The sequence below is a fragment of the Schistocerca cancellata genome, chromosome 1 (genome assembly GCF_023864275.1).
Source record: "Schistocerca cancellata isolate TAMUIC-IGC-003103 chromosome 1, iqSchCanc2.1, whole genome shotgun sequence".
NCBI classification, from domain to species: Eukaryota; Metazoa; Arthropoda; class Insecta; order Orthoptera; family Acrididae; genus Schistocerca; species Schistocerca cancellata.
This window is the reverse complement of record NC_064626.1, coordinates 480,904,670-480,922,303: the sequence shown is the minus strand read 5'-3', so window position 1 is coordinate 480,922,303 and position 17,634 is coordinate 480,904,670. Positions and strand designations below refer to the sequence as shown.

The following is a 17,634-nucleotide window of genomic DNA, read 5'->3' as shown; positions in this document are numbered from 1 at the left end:
TAGCTTTCCGTAAACACATGAATGTATTTTAATTCACTTAACTGCTCTCAGACACAGAAATGTGTTTCGTTTTCATTTGACGGGAGAGTTGTAAACAAAGAAGAAAAGCAAAATCACTAAACCTAAGCACTGGTCATGTGGAGACTATCACCCTCTCTGCTGCAACTTAAGACTGCTCTACGCATGCGCCAATCTGGCAGCCTCGGCTCGCCAGAAGAATTTTTGTGGCTAGTGTCTGGTTGCTTGTTGCTACTGCTGTTACAGCTAACAGCCGTACTTCAAGTAGCCATATGCGGGGGTGAGCAGGTACTGCTCATACGCGACCCAACTGTGAATGCGCATGAGCCCGCTGGCAAGGAGCCTAATGTAAACTGTCGTGATGTCACTGTTTGTTGTTATGAAGTACTGCATAGTCTTCATCCTAAAGCCTTTGACACATTTTGGTGTTGCAGGCACTTGTGTGTGCACTGTGTTTTGTTGTTGGAAATGGCGCACTTCCTTTGCAACTTGGTTTATTTCGGTTTTCTTTCTCTCATTTATGTTTTATTGCTGCATTATTATTCTGCAGTAGCGGGCTAGAGTAAATATCTTTGTTAAAGTATATCAGTTCTTACCAATCAAAAGTACAGAAGTTTAACTGAAAAATAAAACAATGAAAAATACCTGAAATTATAAAAAATTCTTGGATTTATCCCGGTTTTCTCCCCGATGAAAAAATTTCCGGGTTTTTCCCGAATTTCCCAGGGTGTATACATCATGAGATAACTATGCTGATTTGGCATTGCAAGGGAAAGGCACCTGTAAACCAAATGCGGTTGAAGACCTTGAGTAGATGTTGCCTCTGGGTAATGTCCTAGTGTTCGATCACCTGGTTGTGGATGGAATCCTGACCTAGGGCTATGTCATGTGAAGAGGTAAGAGCCTGCACTAACTCCCATTCAGTGAAGGGTTAATTATAGGCTGCTACTTTGTGGGGGTTGGAAACAGAGGAATGTTTCTGCCTGAGAAAGGTAGCAGGATAGGAAAAAGACGCCGATGCTGTCGCAAAGTGTGTCATGAGGTGTTCAGCAAGGGCCGATGGTTCAGTAAACAGAGCACCCTGTAAGATACAACAGTGGGCAGTTGATTGTCACTGGTAGTCCAGAAGGCTACGAAAGCTTGGACCAAACCTGTGATGAAGAGGAATATGTCCCCAGGGAGTAAACACAGTGCTTCCAGCATTCCTTTTTACTCTGCTTAATAAGGTAGCAGACCTTAGCATGGATATGCTTCAAAGCAATAATGTTTGTCTGGGAAGAGCGTTGTTTAATTCTTTGCAATGCCCGTCAGCAGTCCTTTTTCCACCATGGTACTGGTCCACGATGACAGAGATCTGTGAATAGGGGGACAGTAGTGCCAGCGGCATGAAGGATAGTGTCAGATGTGTTGCTTGACCACACAATGCAATCCAAAAGAGGTGTTGAAGTGCACAGATGTATATAAAGGCAAACTGGCTCTGCGGAATGCCCAACATGTGGGGCTGTTTGCCTGGTGGCAGCATAGGATTGATTGAATCACCAGAAAGTGGTCACTGTGAAATACGGTTCCCCGGGCTACAGTCCACAGTTGAAATATTGTTTCCCGCTACGACACAAGTTGAAAATATGCTCACTATTTTTTTATTTACTTAAATTTGCCATATTTCGTGACAGTACCTTTTCCGTTAGACGTTTACAGGGCGATATTAGTCTTGGCTTCAGTTGTCTAAGTATGATTCCACATTGCATCTTTGTCGGTTGCAGAATTGACGTGGTTCAACGTGTTTCCCTCATTTTGGTGTTTCAAATACCAATTCTTCAAATGTAGTTTCTTCTTATAGTTAATACAAAAAAAACAGTAACATAATTCAAAATTATTTTCGACTGCGACCTTCACATTGTTCTACCGTCAACACACACCAAGAGTTAACTGCCGACTGACTATAGTCAAAGACGACGCCAGCGTCAAAGATGTTTTACACAACACACAAGCTTCCACTTGTAATCAGTCTCTTTGCTATTCTTCGATACATTTACTAATAGTAATCAATATGTTATCACTCTCAAAAATATAAGTAAATTAACATCTAATAAGGCAAATTACAATAAAAAATATTCTGACAAAAAATATAAGAAAACATTTACAATTTGGTATCGACAAATACAGTAAAAAAAATAACATCTCCCAGATCCATTACAACTGTCACAAAGATAATCATGGGGTGATTAATGTAGAGAAGCCACGAGAGCACAGGAGGAGATTGTGAGATCGATAGCAGAAAAGGGACTATGAGCGGCAGTTAGGTGGGTAGAGGAACCGTCACTGACAAGACACAAATCAAAGTCTATAGTAAGTTGGTCAATTAGAAGCCCTGCCTGTTGAGGCAGCAGGAGTTGCTGTATTAAGGTAGACAGTTCAACATAAGAAAGCGACCTATCTGGAGGGAGGTAGACATTGCAAACAGTGATTGCTGGGGATGTTCGCACTCTTATTGCTATTGCTTTCAGGTTGGTACGAAGGGGGATTCAGTTATTAATGACATCAGTGCGAACTAAAGAGCAGACCACTCCAGATACTATCCTGGGGCCAGGATGATTCCAACAGAATGCCGATAACCATGAAATGTTGAAGAGTGGTCATCAGAAAAGTGTATTTCATGAAAAGCAAGAGTGAACTCAGAATAATAGGAAAAAGAGTGTTTTATTTCCAGTGGGTGACAATAACATCTGTTGCAATTCCACTGGGTTAGCTTGTGACGAAAGTCCAGGTGAGACAAAGAAACCAAGGGAAGATCACGACTATCAGTGATCATCACAGATGAGGACGGCATGTCATGCATAAATAAGAGGTTAGACTCAGGTTGTGATGGGGGCGATGGTACCTCCTCTGGGGGCACTGGGAGGGGCCTTGCCCTGGGACTTAAGTTTTTTCTTCTTTTCCTTCAGAGGATGAAGAGGGCACGACAAAGAGGGAGAGCAGGCTTCTGCAAGATCCAGGGCCGAACGAGAGTGAGTGACCTTGGAACATACAGACAGTGTGTCTGGGAGCATGGATCTCCAGTGTGTAGTGTGTGTGTGGGGGGGGGGGGGGGCAGTCTCCAGGTGGGAGGTTTCTCTGGTGGTTGCCGAAAAAGGGGGGCACTTCTTTGGTCGAGGAGGTGTAGCGGCACCCTGGAGGGGAGGGTGTGGGAACTGCAGTGTAGGAGGAGGGGAGAGGGGGAGTGAGCTGGGATGAGGAAGAGGGAAGTGGGGGAAAGGATGTAACAGAGGCGAAAGTTGAAGAAAGTGACGCTAGATGGAGTCTGTCATATTTCTGGTGAGCTCCAGCGTAAGATAGGTGATCCAAGGACTTGTACTTTAGGATCTTCTTTTCTACCTTGTAAACTGGGCAATCTGAAAGTGTGGAGAGTGGCAGTCTTAACTATTTACATATACAGATGGCAGAACACAGGGGCTTCCCTAATGGACTGTATGTCCATAGTCACCACCACCATAGCAACACATCAAGAGAACATATGCCCAATATGCATGCACCGAAAGCACCTCATGGGTGGTGGGACTTAGAGCTTCACATGACATGTTTAACACATGACCTTGACCTACTCTGGTAGGGTATCTCCCTCAGAAGCCAAATTTGGTTTCATGTTCCAGTCCAATAGTTTACCTTTACAATATTTACCTACACAGCAGTCAAACAGCTTGTCAAACAGTTCTCCTTGACTCACAGTAAAGCTCATGGAAATATATTTCACAAAACATTACAAATCTTGAAACCAGCTGACAGTTTTCTTCAGGGCAGCTCTTTAGATTGGCTAAAGAGGCATCCTAAATGGTTCGCATCAATCACAAATACATCCAACGCAAGTAGCATAGAAATCTGTGGTGATATCATTAAACTGATCAAGTGTCACTAGTGAATCACTTTTCAACTCTCATTACTGCTGTTTTATGACAGATGAAACATATGGAGAGTAGGTTTTTGAAAAAATTCTTCAAGATTGTAAGTCACTTATCAAGGGACAAGAAGAAGGGCTTTAATACTTACAACATTAGCGACTATTCAGACAGCCAGTAGAAGAGAGAACCATCTAATAGTTTGTTGCATTCTACTTCAGTAAATTCACAGACTGATTTTACTTTTTCACTACATGCAACATAGATACCTAAATGCTGGTAGATTTTACCAATTATGAACTGTGTATTAATGGGCAAGCAATGTGCATTTGTTTGGAAAGAATTGTGCACAATTTGAGGACATCATCTTACTCCAGTTAAATTATATTCACTCTTTTCTTGCAACTTAAAGAGTTTTGTATCTTTCCCCCATAACTGGTATTTGTGTTGTCAGCTTAAACTGCTAGAAACTTTTTCTGAAGACCGAATTTGTATTCACCTCTGAGACCTACAAACTCAAATGGTCTGCACCTTCAGCAAGAGAGTTCTCTAGCTCCAACATTCTGACCATGATCCCTTAGTGGTAAAATCAAACCATTAAATGAAACGGCTTGAAGTTGTGTGGCTTGAAGAACCTATCAATGAAATAAACTACTACTTTCAGTTCCATCATTATTTGTTCCATAGCAAATGGCACAATCATGTTTGCAATAATTGATTTGGTCTTTGTATGCAAGCACAAGTGCTTTTTGTTTATCTATGATTTAATGATGCCAGTGGTGCAGTCCATGCACTTTGAACTCTGGTTGTGCATCACTGTATGGTATGTCAGTGTGGCTTCTTGTGCTAAAAGTTGGTTATCCGTGTCTGAAACTACCACCTTTACCAAAAAATGGTTGTCAATTTTTGATCTTTAGTAGTTAACCTGGGTGCACAGTTTTGTTTTTGTTGGTCTTCCTGTGAGTTACGATGTCAGAGCCTCCTTTATGTCCAATGCAAAATTTCACAGCACAAATTGTACAGACAGCATTCTCACTGTGACCTTTCATAAACATGAATTATTGCTGTGTCTTATTGTTTAGTTTGCACTTACATTATCCCATGATTAATACAGTTAATATTAAGATAATGTTTATTGAAGTCCCTGCCGTGAACACTGGAAATGTTGAACTACTCTACAACAGTGCAACACACCGATGTTACAATACATGCACTTGTTTACAAGATCACAGTACTGTCATGTTTCTGAAAGAATTTATATATTATATCATGTGAATGAAGTGTCATGCCAACACTACAAAACTTCAGGCAAACAAAGCATTTTATCGGCACAGGTTAAGTGATTAGAACAAAAAGGAAAAAGTTGGCTACCTGAGATGAAAATCAGGAACATTTCACTCAGCCCAAAGAGGTGTTGGAGACACTGGGACAGGTTTTTAAGAATTGGGACTGCCCCAGAAAAATCAAGACAAATAGAAACAATGTGCGTAAAATATAAAGCTCCAATAATATAACTTCTGTCGCATCACATCAAAAATGAACCCCATCTCCCTACCCTATGGCTCCTATCCCTGTGACAGTCCCTGCTGTAAGACTAACCATATGCACCCACTGACCACCACCTACACTAGCCCTGTAACTGGGGAAATACATACTATCACAAGATGAGCCACCTGTGAAAGATACCAGCTGTTATGTAAACCCTGTTTGGCCTTTTACTTCGGAGGAGGAGGAGGAGGATATTAGCGTTTAACGTCCCGTCGACAACGAGGTCATTAGAGACGGAGCGCAAGCTCGGGTGAGGGAAGGATGGGGAAGGAAATCGGCCGTGCCCTTTCAAAGGAACCATCCCGGCATTTGCCTGAAGCGATTTAGGGAAATCACGGAAAACCTAAATCAGGATGGCGCCTTTTACTTCGGCATGACTACCACCAAATTATCAGTTAGGATGAATGGGCATAGGCAGTGTGTGTACACTGGCAACATGCAATATCCTGTTGCAGAACATGCTCTACAACATGACAGCTGTGACTTCGATGCCTGTTTCACCACATTCCCACAGACATCAGTTTCTGAGAACTTCACACATGTACTGGCGCTACAACATGTCCTTGGTTCTCACAACCTACCATGTCTTAATTTACATTAACTTTTTATGTTTCAGCATTTCTTCACAGTATCTATTCCTTTCTTCATTCCCTTTTAGTTGTCTACATCTTTCATTTTCTGACCTTTCTATTTTTCACTGCCCCTCTTCCACCTCTATCACAGCTTTTCACTCTTATTATTAAGATCACTAAATAATTCATGATTATATGAAATGATAGTGGTTGTGATTAATGTACTTAGCAGAAGCACTTGTGATTAATGTATGTGACAGCAGCAGTTATTTTCATGCTACAGCAGAAAAATCACCATCAAGCCAACTTACCAACAGATGATGACAAGTCCTTTGGGAATTTCAGGATTACATATGCTGTGCCTGTTTCATTATAAGGCAAGCGACGACAAGGTATCTCCTTCAATATTTCATACCCTTCAGCAGGTTCAAGCTGCACACGCACATTTTCCAGGAGTTGATCATCGAGAGTATTCAGGCAGTCAAACTGAGAGGAGAGAAAGTCATGAGAGGAACATGTCCTTCAATAATCCAAAAAACTGTGAAGCAACATCTCATCTGAGATAAGCACAAAAAGTGGAGCTACTCACCTGAAGTACAAGATGTTGGGGAAATATGTGCTTCACACACCTTACAACATATTCAGTTTCTGATTCTGTAAGCTCCACCGGCTCAGAACTACGGAACAACGAAGCACATAGGGGTGCCAGTTCAGGAACAGAACGTAATTTCTCGAGGTATGCCTCCTCACGACTGACAGCAACTGTGGCTGCTGCTGTTGCTGCCGCTGTTGGAGCTTTTACACCTGTGTGCATTCAGGAATTTCATCTATTTTAAGCACAATGGTGAAGCTTTTTTAATTTATTGTCTGCAAAAATGGCAGTATGAGTAATACCTAGATACTTTTTATTGAAAGTTCAGCCATTTTTAACAAAACAACTTTACATACAGAAAATATACAGAGCAGCAAATAAATGTACAATCACAGCTTTACAAGTGGTGGTGACAACAAATTTAATATAAAAATTAAGTGGTACCTACACAAAATTATTGTCACATCAGTAAAACTACCTGGTTCACTTTTTTCAGTAATGATTATGATGATTTCCTATAGCCCTCCTATGTCATAATACTGACATCAATTAATGTAAATTCTACTGCTGTTTTTTCAACCTAAAATTGTCAACAACAATGACATAGGGAAGATTGTAACTCACCACACAGAAGAGAGTGATTGGCAGTGGGCATATTTAAGCTGCAAGTCCAACTCAAATACACATCTACCCTATTTCATTGCTGCTATTCCATCCAACATTTTCCCGCGTTTAATTTAAAAAATTGTGTGCAATTGAATGTTTCAAGAAACCAGAAACTATTAGTGTTGAAATAGCATTAATAAAGAAAGTAGTTGTCATACAGAGCTTGAAAATACAGTTTACCCTTCCCATCAAGGAAACTTCTACATTGCACCTGCCAACAAGTCTTACAACATATGTAATTTTCTACTTTTCTGCACAGAGTATGTTCAGGATGTGACTGGAAACCAAGCTTAATACTGGACTACATGAATATGGAAAATTACCTTCAGTCAAAACAGTAGCATACAAAATGTGAGTTCAGTGGACAATGCAACACAAAATCTGAATCTGCTTCATCATCCACTCTCAAAAGTAAGTGACACGGAGTTACACTATCATGAACATCACAGGTTGAAAACACTAAATTACAGAGAATATGCATTTAACATCCATATTTGTCAAACATTTCTCTCACTGATAGGGTCATTTCGAAAGTTCTGCAGATAGTACTGAAGAAAATAATTTATTTTGCAAAATACCTTTACAGGCTTCAATATAATCTCCATTCCAGCTTATGACAGCTTCCCAACATTACGTAAACTTTAGTATTCTGTCCAACTACTCACTGGATGCTTTATCAATTGTATCAAAATATTTTTCACGGAGTTGTTCCTTCAATTTGGGAACAAATCAAAGTCTGGCAGACTCATATCATGTTTATGTGGTGAGTGCAGAAATATTTCCCATCCACATTTGTTGGGCATTTCTCTCACTGGTGGGGCAACATGCAGTCTTGCATTATCATGCAGAATAAGGATACCAGCTGTAAGCTTATCAGGCATCCTTTGATGCATTTTTTGGTGCAAAACATTTAGCAGAAATGGCTTGTAGCACACACCTGTTACAGATGCCTCTGGGACACTATTTGTAGTTATGACTCCATTAATATGATACAAAAAGATTGCCATCAATTTCACAATTGATTGTTGGCAGCAGAATTTTTTTGGGCTTGGAGGGTTGGAAATTTTGCATTGTGATGACAGACTTCAGATCCGGCTCAAAATCTCATATCCAGGTTTCATCAAGTACAACAATCCTTTTCAGAAATCATTGTTCTGTCCAATAATGTTGAAGCAATTCTTCTGCAACCTGCTTTCTGCTCTTCACACAGATCATGAGGAACACATCTGGCAGCATTTTTTCTCATCTTTAACTTTTCAGTTAGGATTCTGTACACTGAAGTGACAGACACTCTTGTCTCATATGCAATTTCCTTATGTTTTTCATGGATCCTTTCTGAAAATGTCATTGACAATAACTTGAGAGGTGTAGTCCGTTGCAGTTGACGGCCTTCCACTATTTGGGTTATTCTCACTGCTAACTCTATCTTCACGGAAATGAGCAGACCACCATGATATTATGCTGCAAGTCCATTACACTATTCCCACACACCTCTCTCAAAGCTTTGTAAATTTCCATTGGGTTCTTTCCACAAAGGGAGTCATTTCTGACATCTGAATGCTGGTTACTACATATAATTCAACCTGATTTTGTTTCAGCTTCCATTTTAAAACTGAACTGCTCATGAAACAGCCATGGCAACCAGCAAACACATATACAACTATAGGGTGCACAAAAATATCCACTACAGTCATAATAAAAGGTTATTTATTTGTCACACAACCAGTTTCGGCTTGCGCCCATCCTCAGGTGTTTATACATTCATGTACATGTTTATACCGCTGGAGATCAATAAAGATGAAGCACCATTATTATAGTTACACTGTGGTGACAGCTTTGCCACTTAATTACACAGTTATTATTTTCACGTCCATAAGTGTATAACTAAGTGGCAAAACTGTCACCACAGTGTAACTATAATAATGGTGCTTCATCTTTATTGATCTCCAGCAGTATAAACATGTACATGAATGTATAAACACCTGAGGATGGGCACAAGCCCGAAACCGGTCATGTGACAAATAAGTAACCTTTTATTTTGACTGGTAGCGAATATTTTTCTACACCCTATAAAGGAACACTCACGGAGTTCGACAGCATCCACTACGAATAAAATTCATATATACAACTATCATACCTAAAGACTCGCTCACAACTGACATGAAATTCAATTTGGCCATACTACCATAATGGTTGCACACATGCAGTGTGCAGGATTTTTGAATTTACCCTTGTACGATCACTATATGGAGCCAAACAGCGTTTGGATCACAATAGTTCCAATAACGGAAAGTCCAGGATGGAATGTAACAATATAATGAAAAGGATAGTTGCTATTCACCATATAGCAGAGATGCTGAATTTCAGAAAGGCACAATGAAAAGACTGTCACACAACTAGCTTTTGCCAACAAGGCCTTTGTCAAAATTAGACCACACACACACACACACACACACACACACACACACACACAGTCTCTGGCAGCTGGAGCCAACATTATGGGAGAGGCTATTGGGTGGGGGCCAGTAGGAGGCTTGGGTGGGGATGGGTACAGTGAGAGATCGCAGGGTAGGAGTGGGGGACTGTAAAGTGCTGATGGGAGTGTGCAGGGATGAGGTGGACAGTGGGGCAGCTGGATGCAGTTGGGAGGTTAGACAGGGGCAGGCGAGACAAAAGGTGGGTTAGCAAAACAGGATAGAAGTGAAAAGACTGTGTGCATTGGTGGAATAGAGTGTAGTGCTGGAATGAAAACAGGGACTAAAGAAGGTCGAGACCAGGACGGTTACGGGAACACAGAATATGTAATATATTGCAATATATCCTGCGTTCCTGTAATTCTCCTGATCTCAACCTTTGTTAGTCCTTGTTCTTACCCATCTAGCCCCTTTCCTATTCGAATTTTAATACTACACAGCCCTCTATTCCATCGATGCACCCAGTCTGTTTACTTCTCTCCTTAGACGGTCTAGACTATACCTAGCTGCTCCACTCTCCACCTCGTCCCTGCACGCTCCCTGAAGCACTTTACAGTCCCCCACCCCTACCCTCCTATCTCTTCCCCTAGCCGGCCCTGCTTCCTCCTTACTCCCACCGTATTGTCTCTCTCATAATGCCCTCTCTCTCGCAGCCTAGCTCCAGCTGCCAGAGATTGTGGTCATGTGTGAGTGAGTTGCATTTGCATGAGTGTGTGTATGCTGTCTAATTTTGACAAAGGCCTTGTTGGCCGAAAGCTAACTGTGACAGTCTTTTTGTTGTGCCTTTCTGCGACTCAGCATTTCCATCATATGGTGAGTAGCAACTATCCATTTCATCATATTGTTATAGTTATAGTAAAATAGTTATCTGCAGATAACAATCAAAATTGGACTTAGGTTTCATGTAAATATTACATAAAATCTTACTAGTCTGGCCAGCAGACAAAAATCTAAATAGCCCATTATAAAATATGTAAGAAATGTTACTCAACTTTCATACAATTGAAAAATGAACTGTACCACCATATTTCCTTTTATTACCTGGTAAGCCTGGTGTTATAAGCATGCCATCAGGTGCAGCACCTCCTTTAGCAGCTAGATCATCAGCAGATGGAGTGGGAGCTAGAGGAACTGACTTCATGTCAAACGGTGAATCGGTGGGATTGAGATTATATTGATGTAAGGCACGTTCCAAGCCAGGAATTGAAACCTGTAAAACAATGAAACACGGAAGTACCAATGTACAACTCTGTAACTTTCATCTTACTGATCAGCCATGTTTACTGCAAAAATTACATTTCTAAGTTACCTCGCTAAGCACAGTTATATGTCTTAGTAGAGCTAGAAGCTTCCTTAGCACTATAAGTTTCTAATTTTGTATTCAGACTTCAGGATGAACTACATAATTAAAGAAACCAAAACAATTAATGTATTACATAACAACAATGTCAGGATGAAAACAGCATTATCTGGACATGACAAATCAATACATTTTAACACTTTCGCTGCTGAGTGTGAGTACAAATGTCCTGCCAAATAGTTCCCCTTGTGTTTTGGGCATGTATATGTGCACTGATTGGATTTTCCTACAGTGCTATGGACATCTGAATGCATCCTGAGCCACCTATCTTTCACTGCTACAGACGTGTTACTTCCATATATCATTGAATAAAAGAAAGTTTCCTTTATTTATCATACAACGTTTGTTCCTCACTATGCGCTATCACTTGCAGAGAACTCCGTTTCGACATCTTAAATCATTTATGAGATATGATAATTGTTATGACCACACTATTCGCAATAGCCAAGGAAGTGAATGGGTGTGTCGCACACAACCATCCTTCACCTATCCGGGGGACACTTCTTTGATGAAGCATTGTCCGTGCGGGTGGAGAGGCTTGCGTATCTGTGGGAAGCTGAGGGCTATGCTGAAGGTAGAGGACCTACTGCCGGAAAGGCCTCAGCCGATGGATCAGACTAAGAGTGTCCCACAACATCCCATCTTCCCTATCCACTTCTAGTCCTACCCAATTCCCTGACCCAACCCAAGGTGTGATGCGATCCGTGCTGACCAGTGTGTTGCACATGGGAAGATGTGCTGCGAACGGAGCCTCAGGAATACTGGGCAACCTCCCTGAGCAATTAGCCTTACACCGCACGGGGTATTCGTGGTGTGGACCTTCTAGATCCCCAAATCTCGTGGGACCAATATGGACATGATTAAGGAAAATAAAGAAAAACAAACTGAGGGGGAAACTGAGATCTCAGATACCCAAACATCGGGGTCAAAACTGATGGAAGGCATTCCCACTACTGAATCAGAGTCTAGACCTGAGCGAGAAGTGGGAACTGTAACCAAGAAGCTAAACCAGATTAAGCAGATTACGATCAAAGCCTTGTCTGGGGCCCAGAGGAGGAAGCTACTTGGGGAACAGAGGAAAAAGGAAGGGAAAGAATGGATTCCTAAAGACAAGTGGAAGGAATTAAAGGGACTAGAACCTAAGACCTCCAACCTAAGACCTCCAGGAAGAAACTGTCTCAGGTTGAAGGGGATATGCAGACCACCATGTCAAAGACATGGTAGTAAGTGGATAAGGGAGGAATCAAAGACTCCCTTCTCCCTGGATAAGTGAGTAAAAAAAAAAAAACCGAGGCAAGAAATAGGGAAACAGACCTACAGTACTGTAGTCTTAGTTTTTAGGATGGCAGTTATCCAGGAAGGTTATCCACTGGTGGCCATCACCTCGCAAGCGGGAGGAACTGGTACAGGTGGCCGTCTTTGAAAGATTGGGGGGGATGCTGGCCCAGGACCCAACTTCAGGAGGGTCTATTTAGATCATGGTGACCTCATTTCTGCCTGTGGGAGGGTGCACACGGTGGAATGGCTCAAGGACAAGTTGTCCAACATATCCCCGTGGGAAGATGCGAAGCTGCTGGTTAAAATGGCAGCGGAGCTCCTTAAGACCACAGAGATATTATTATGGGTACCTAACATCCTTATGGAAGTCTCTTCTAAGACTCTGTTCGGAAAAATAGGGGCCCAGAACCCAAAAATCTCGACAGAAAACTGGACAGTGATTAACCAGAAGGTTGCTCCGGAAGGACGAACCCTGGTGGTGGAGGTCGCAGAGAAGTCCCTGAAGGCAAAGCTGGAGCAAGACCTGAACCTGCTTTTGGGGTTCTCGCAGGACACCGTCAGGGTTCTGAAGGATCTCAAAGATGGCAGCAAGACAGAGCCAGGAGGTGCTGCACATTAATATACAGCACAGTAAAGGGGCCTCCGCTGCCCTGAGTTGCTGCCTGGGGAGACCAAACCTCGATAAGGAATCCAGTAGAATTTGAGGAAGTAGCAGAGACAGTTACCTCTACCATAGTGACCTCATATCAGGACAACTGCACAATCTCCAGGAAGTTCACAAATAGGAGGTGTTCCTTGGTGGAATAACAAACTGGAAATGCAAAGAAAACAGGTACAGAGACTGTTTAATATTGTGAGACATAAAGGACAATGGGCTAAATATCGTGAGGCCCTTCTTAATTACAATCTTGCAATCAGACAAGCACAGGAGGCATCCTGGAAGGCATTCTATGGGGAAGTGGAGGGCACGGGCACAAGCCAGACTTCACAAGATTCTCACTAGAGTACTATCCAAACCAGGAGGTATGTTGAGGAAGGAGGATGGGGAATATATGAAGACAGCACATGAGATGCTGGAATTGCTCCTCAAAACTCACTTTCCTTAATATGCTCTGCTGGGCAACACAGACCAATATGTGACCCCAGAGAGAGAACGGGTCTCAGGCACTCCAAGAGAGCTCTGGGAATCAGCCAAGGAGTGTGTGAACTTCAATAAAATCCACTGGGTGGTGGGAACATTCCAACCATTCTAGTCACCTGGCCCAGATGGTATTTTTCCAGCTCTCTTGCAACAGGCTGGAGGAAAGCTCATAAGATGCCTTTGCAGGCTATTCATGGTTAGCCTAGCAGTAGGAATCATTCCCAATGCTTGGAGGGCAGTGAAGGTTGTCTTCATTCCAAAGCCAGGGAGAATTCACCATACCAAGGCCAATGATATGAGACCAACCAGTCTGTCCTCCTCCATTCTCAAAACATCGAACCAACACGCATACCAACCAGGTAAATCATGTGAGACGGCTCTCCACCAACTTGTTGGGAAGGTGGAAAAAGCACTTCACTTCCAAGACATAGCCCTCTACATCTTCCTGGATATCGAGAGGGCAGCAGAGGTGCATGACCTGGGGATCACTATATGTAGTTGGACATGCTCAATGGAAGGAAGGTAGAGGCTACCATGATGAACAAAAAGATGGTAATTAACACCACTAGAGGCTGCACACAATGAGGAGTTTTGTCTCCTCTACTGTGGACTCTAGTGGTGAATGACCTCACTGAGGAACTAAATTCTAGACAATGCTTCTGCTCCAGCCGTTGTGGCCGAGTGGTTCTAGGCACTTCAGCCTGGAACCGCGTGACTGCTACGGTCGCAGGTTCGAATCCTGCCTTGGGCATGGGTGTGTGTGATGTCCTTAGGTTTAAGTAGTTCTAAGTTCTAGGGGACTGATGACCTCAGATGTTAAGTCCCATAGTGCTCAGAGCCATTTGAACCAATGCTTCTGCCAAGGATACGCAGATGACCTTGTCACAGTAATATTTGGCAAATTCACTGACACAGTTAGAAATATGGCACAAGGAGGATTGGACATTGTGCAAAAATTGTGCAGTAAACAGGATCTGAGAGTTAATCCTAAGAAGACTGTTGTGGTGCCATTTACGAAGAGACACATTCAACACTCAAGTTGGAATCTAAAGCTCTTTGATGAAACTCTACCTGTGAAGGGGATGGTGAAATATCTAGGGGTAACCTTGGATGAGAAGCTAACTTGGACCCCTCACATTAAGAGCATCTGCTCCTAGGCAAAAAGTACTCTAGTGAGTACTAGGAGAGCTTGTGGCAAAAACTGGGGCCTAAGACCCATGGGTATGCACTGGATATACACCACAGTGGTTAGACCTAGGATTTCCTATGGGGCCGTAATGTGGTGGAAGAAGGTAGAACAGCGGGTTGCTGCTAAGGAGCTTGCTAAGGTGCAGAGATTGGCCTGTTTAGCCATAACGGGCGGAATTAGTAGCACACCAACCACTGTAATGGAAGCCATGCTGGATATGCCTCCACTTCACCTTTGGGTCAAGATGGAGGCAGCAGCTGGGGCACACAGACTTAAAACTGGCAAAAACTGGGTCTCATTCGCTTATCCAGAATCACACACTAACAAAGTGAGTGAGGTAAATATAGTAATGGCTGGGGAAATACCTGCCGACTATGTAGTACCTCCCAACTGCTTCGACAAGCCTTACAACATAATAATTGGAGTAGGGAGCAGTGGGAAAAACAGTTTGACACCGTACAGGGGACATTGTTTGGTTCACCGATGGGTTGAAAACACACCAAGGTGTTGTTGTGCCACAGGGTTCAGCCAAGACTGGAGAGCATCATCTCTCTAGGAAAACTGGCCTCTGTATTCTAAGCTGAAATTACTGCAATCAGGGCATGTGTGGAGGAGAATATGCGTAGATGTTGCAATGACCATAGCATCTACAGCTATTCAGGCAGCCAAGCAGCCCTGAAATCATTGGCCACTCCTGCAACAAGATCTAACATTATTGCAGATTGCCACAGGGCTCTGATGGACCTAGGGGGAAGCAACAGGGTAAACCTAGTGTGGGTCCCTGGCCACTCAGGGATCTGTGGCAATGAACAAGCTGATAGACTGGCTAGTATGGGGACAACAACTCCATCTATTGGACCGGAACCTGTCTTGGCACTCACCAAGCCTATGATCAAATTAGAACTACAGAAACAGCATGTAGGATATTGTTCCAAGGTACATAAACAAAATCATGGTAAGGTAATGATGCCCAAGCCATGTTTTAAAAGAAGCTCTGTAATAAGAAGCTCTGTAATCCTAGGATTGAACAGGAAGGAGATCGAACTCATGACTGGACTGATGACTGGCCATGGGAATTTCAAAAAACACCTACACACAACGGGTATTACGGAAGAGGACCCTAAATGTAGGATCTGTAATGAGGGCAAAGAAACTGCATCACACCTACTCTTCGAAGGCATGGCACTGGAGAGTAAAAGATACACAATCTTCGGGACAACTAGACCTGAAGAAATTGTGTCTAACAAAAAACTGGTAGAGGGACTCCTTGCACTATTTAAGGGTATCGGTTGGCTTTACTACATATACAGGGAGTGATACCGCACAATAAACCTAGTTTCGGCGCGGGCAGTGGCGGTTCAGACCTAAGCTGTTTTAGCTTCCCTGTTAAAATCAATCAACTAACCATCCTTCAGATATAAAACCCATAACTCGAGAATGAAATGTGATATCCTTTTGCTCTCAGTTTTATATACAATTCTGATATCTTATCTACACTTCATGGACTGCTATTATGAGCTAAAATCAACCACATGATAAGTTTACGCAATGTGTTTTTACCTCTGTAAGATCTTCAACATTTTGTCCATGTTTTACTTAATTTGATGCAGTACAGTAACTATGGCATATAACAAAAAGAAAATCAGTCCTTTAGCAAGTGAAGATACCTAGCTGTAAGAAGGCCAAAAATAAAATTTTTGCACCTAATAGTTTTTGAAAAACTGGGTAAGTATTTCATATCCACCAGAATGCCATCTCTCAGCACAGGTACCAACCTCTGATGAACAGTACTGCCATAACAGCAGCAGCCTCAGTACAGAACACGAAGAGCTCGTTTGCAGCAGCTGAAGGGTTAACTAGGTGTTCTGAGTAGTAAGTCAGTGAATACAGGATACAATGGAGTAACCACCTACCCCACATCTCACTGAACTAGTTTCGTCTCAGTGACTGAAGTTGAAAAACTACTGACAGAACAGCCACAACGACATCAAAGAAACAGCAGGCACAGAAAAGATTATTTAGCTTAACCGTTAAAAAACCAAGATCATCATGATGAAGTGATAAAAAGAAAGAACTGATTACAACGTCTGCTGATCTGATGATGTTCTTCAAAAAAGTTGTATCTTTCAGACTTCAGTATCCGTTATAAATGGACAGGCAGTACAGAATTTGAAAAGGGGCAACAGAAGAGAATGTTTTCACTTATACCTTCCAAACCAGCTGCAGTGTACAGGTCACTGCTCACCACAGCACTGTTCTTCCCCACACTAATGAGAATGTGAAAGTGCAGCTTTGCATGTATGTTTTATGACCAGCATCAATCAATTATTCCCAAAACCAGTAATAAGTGAAGAGTAACTAACAATAAAACAATTTTTATGAGACACCACACAGGCAAGAAAAGGTAGGCAATAGATTGCAAAGGGTCAAATGAGTGAATTTCATCACTGTTCTTGATTGTTACCAACTATCAGGACCAGAATATGAGCAAAGTAATACTAATACCATTTACACACATGATCACTATCTCTGGCCACTACTCTGGTAACAGCAAGAACAGAAAGTACCATGTGCTCACAATTAAAAAACTCTCATCTTCTAAATTACAAGCAAAAGACAATTTCAATAACACATTTCACTGTAATATTAGTAGAGGATTACAGCAAAAATGCAGTCTTTCATAGCCCCAGCTACGTAATTAAAATAAAAATGATTAAAAAATCCGAAGCCACAAACAGCAGTTTTCCACATTCCTTTACCAATAAACCAACATAAAAGCAGTTTATCATAGAAATAGAACTGAAGTTATTAATTCCATATTCTTTACAAAGAATAGCTACAACTGAAACCCCCCCCCCCCCCACCCCCTTCCCTCTCATGTAGAAATAGAGCAATTTCACTGA

The 17,634-nt window shown here is 42.1% G+C and overlaps 1 protein-coding gene across 2 annotated transcripts in view; it reads right to left on the bottom strand.

Moving 5' to 3' along the window:
• LOC126177526 (coatomer subunit gamma) overlaps window positions 1-17,634 on the bottom strand; it is a 106,712-nt gene that overhangs the window by 25,296 nt on the left and 63,782 nt on the right. For both annotated transcript variants that reach the window (XM_049924462.1, XM_049924461.1), the window contains exons 11-13: window positions 10,805-10,973; window positions 6,621-6,835; window positions 6,343-6,517 (exon numbers count right to left, since the gene is read on the bottom strand). In XM_049924462.1, coding sequence (XP_049780419.1) covers window positions 6,343-6,517; window positions 6,621-6,835; window positions 10,805-10,973 — 559 coding nt within the window. The remainder of the gene's footprint in view (window positions 1-6,342; window positions 6,518-6,620; window positions 6,836-10,804; window positions 10,974-17,634) is intronic.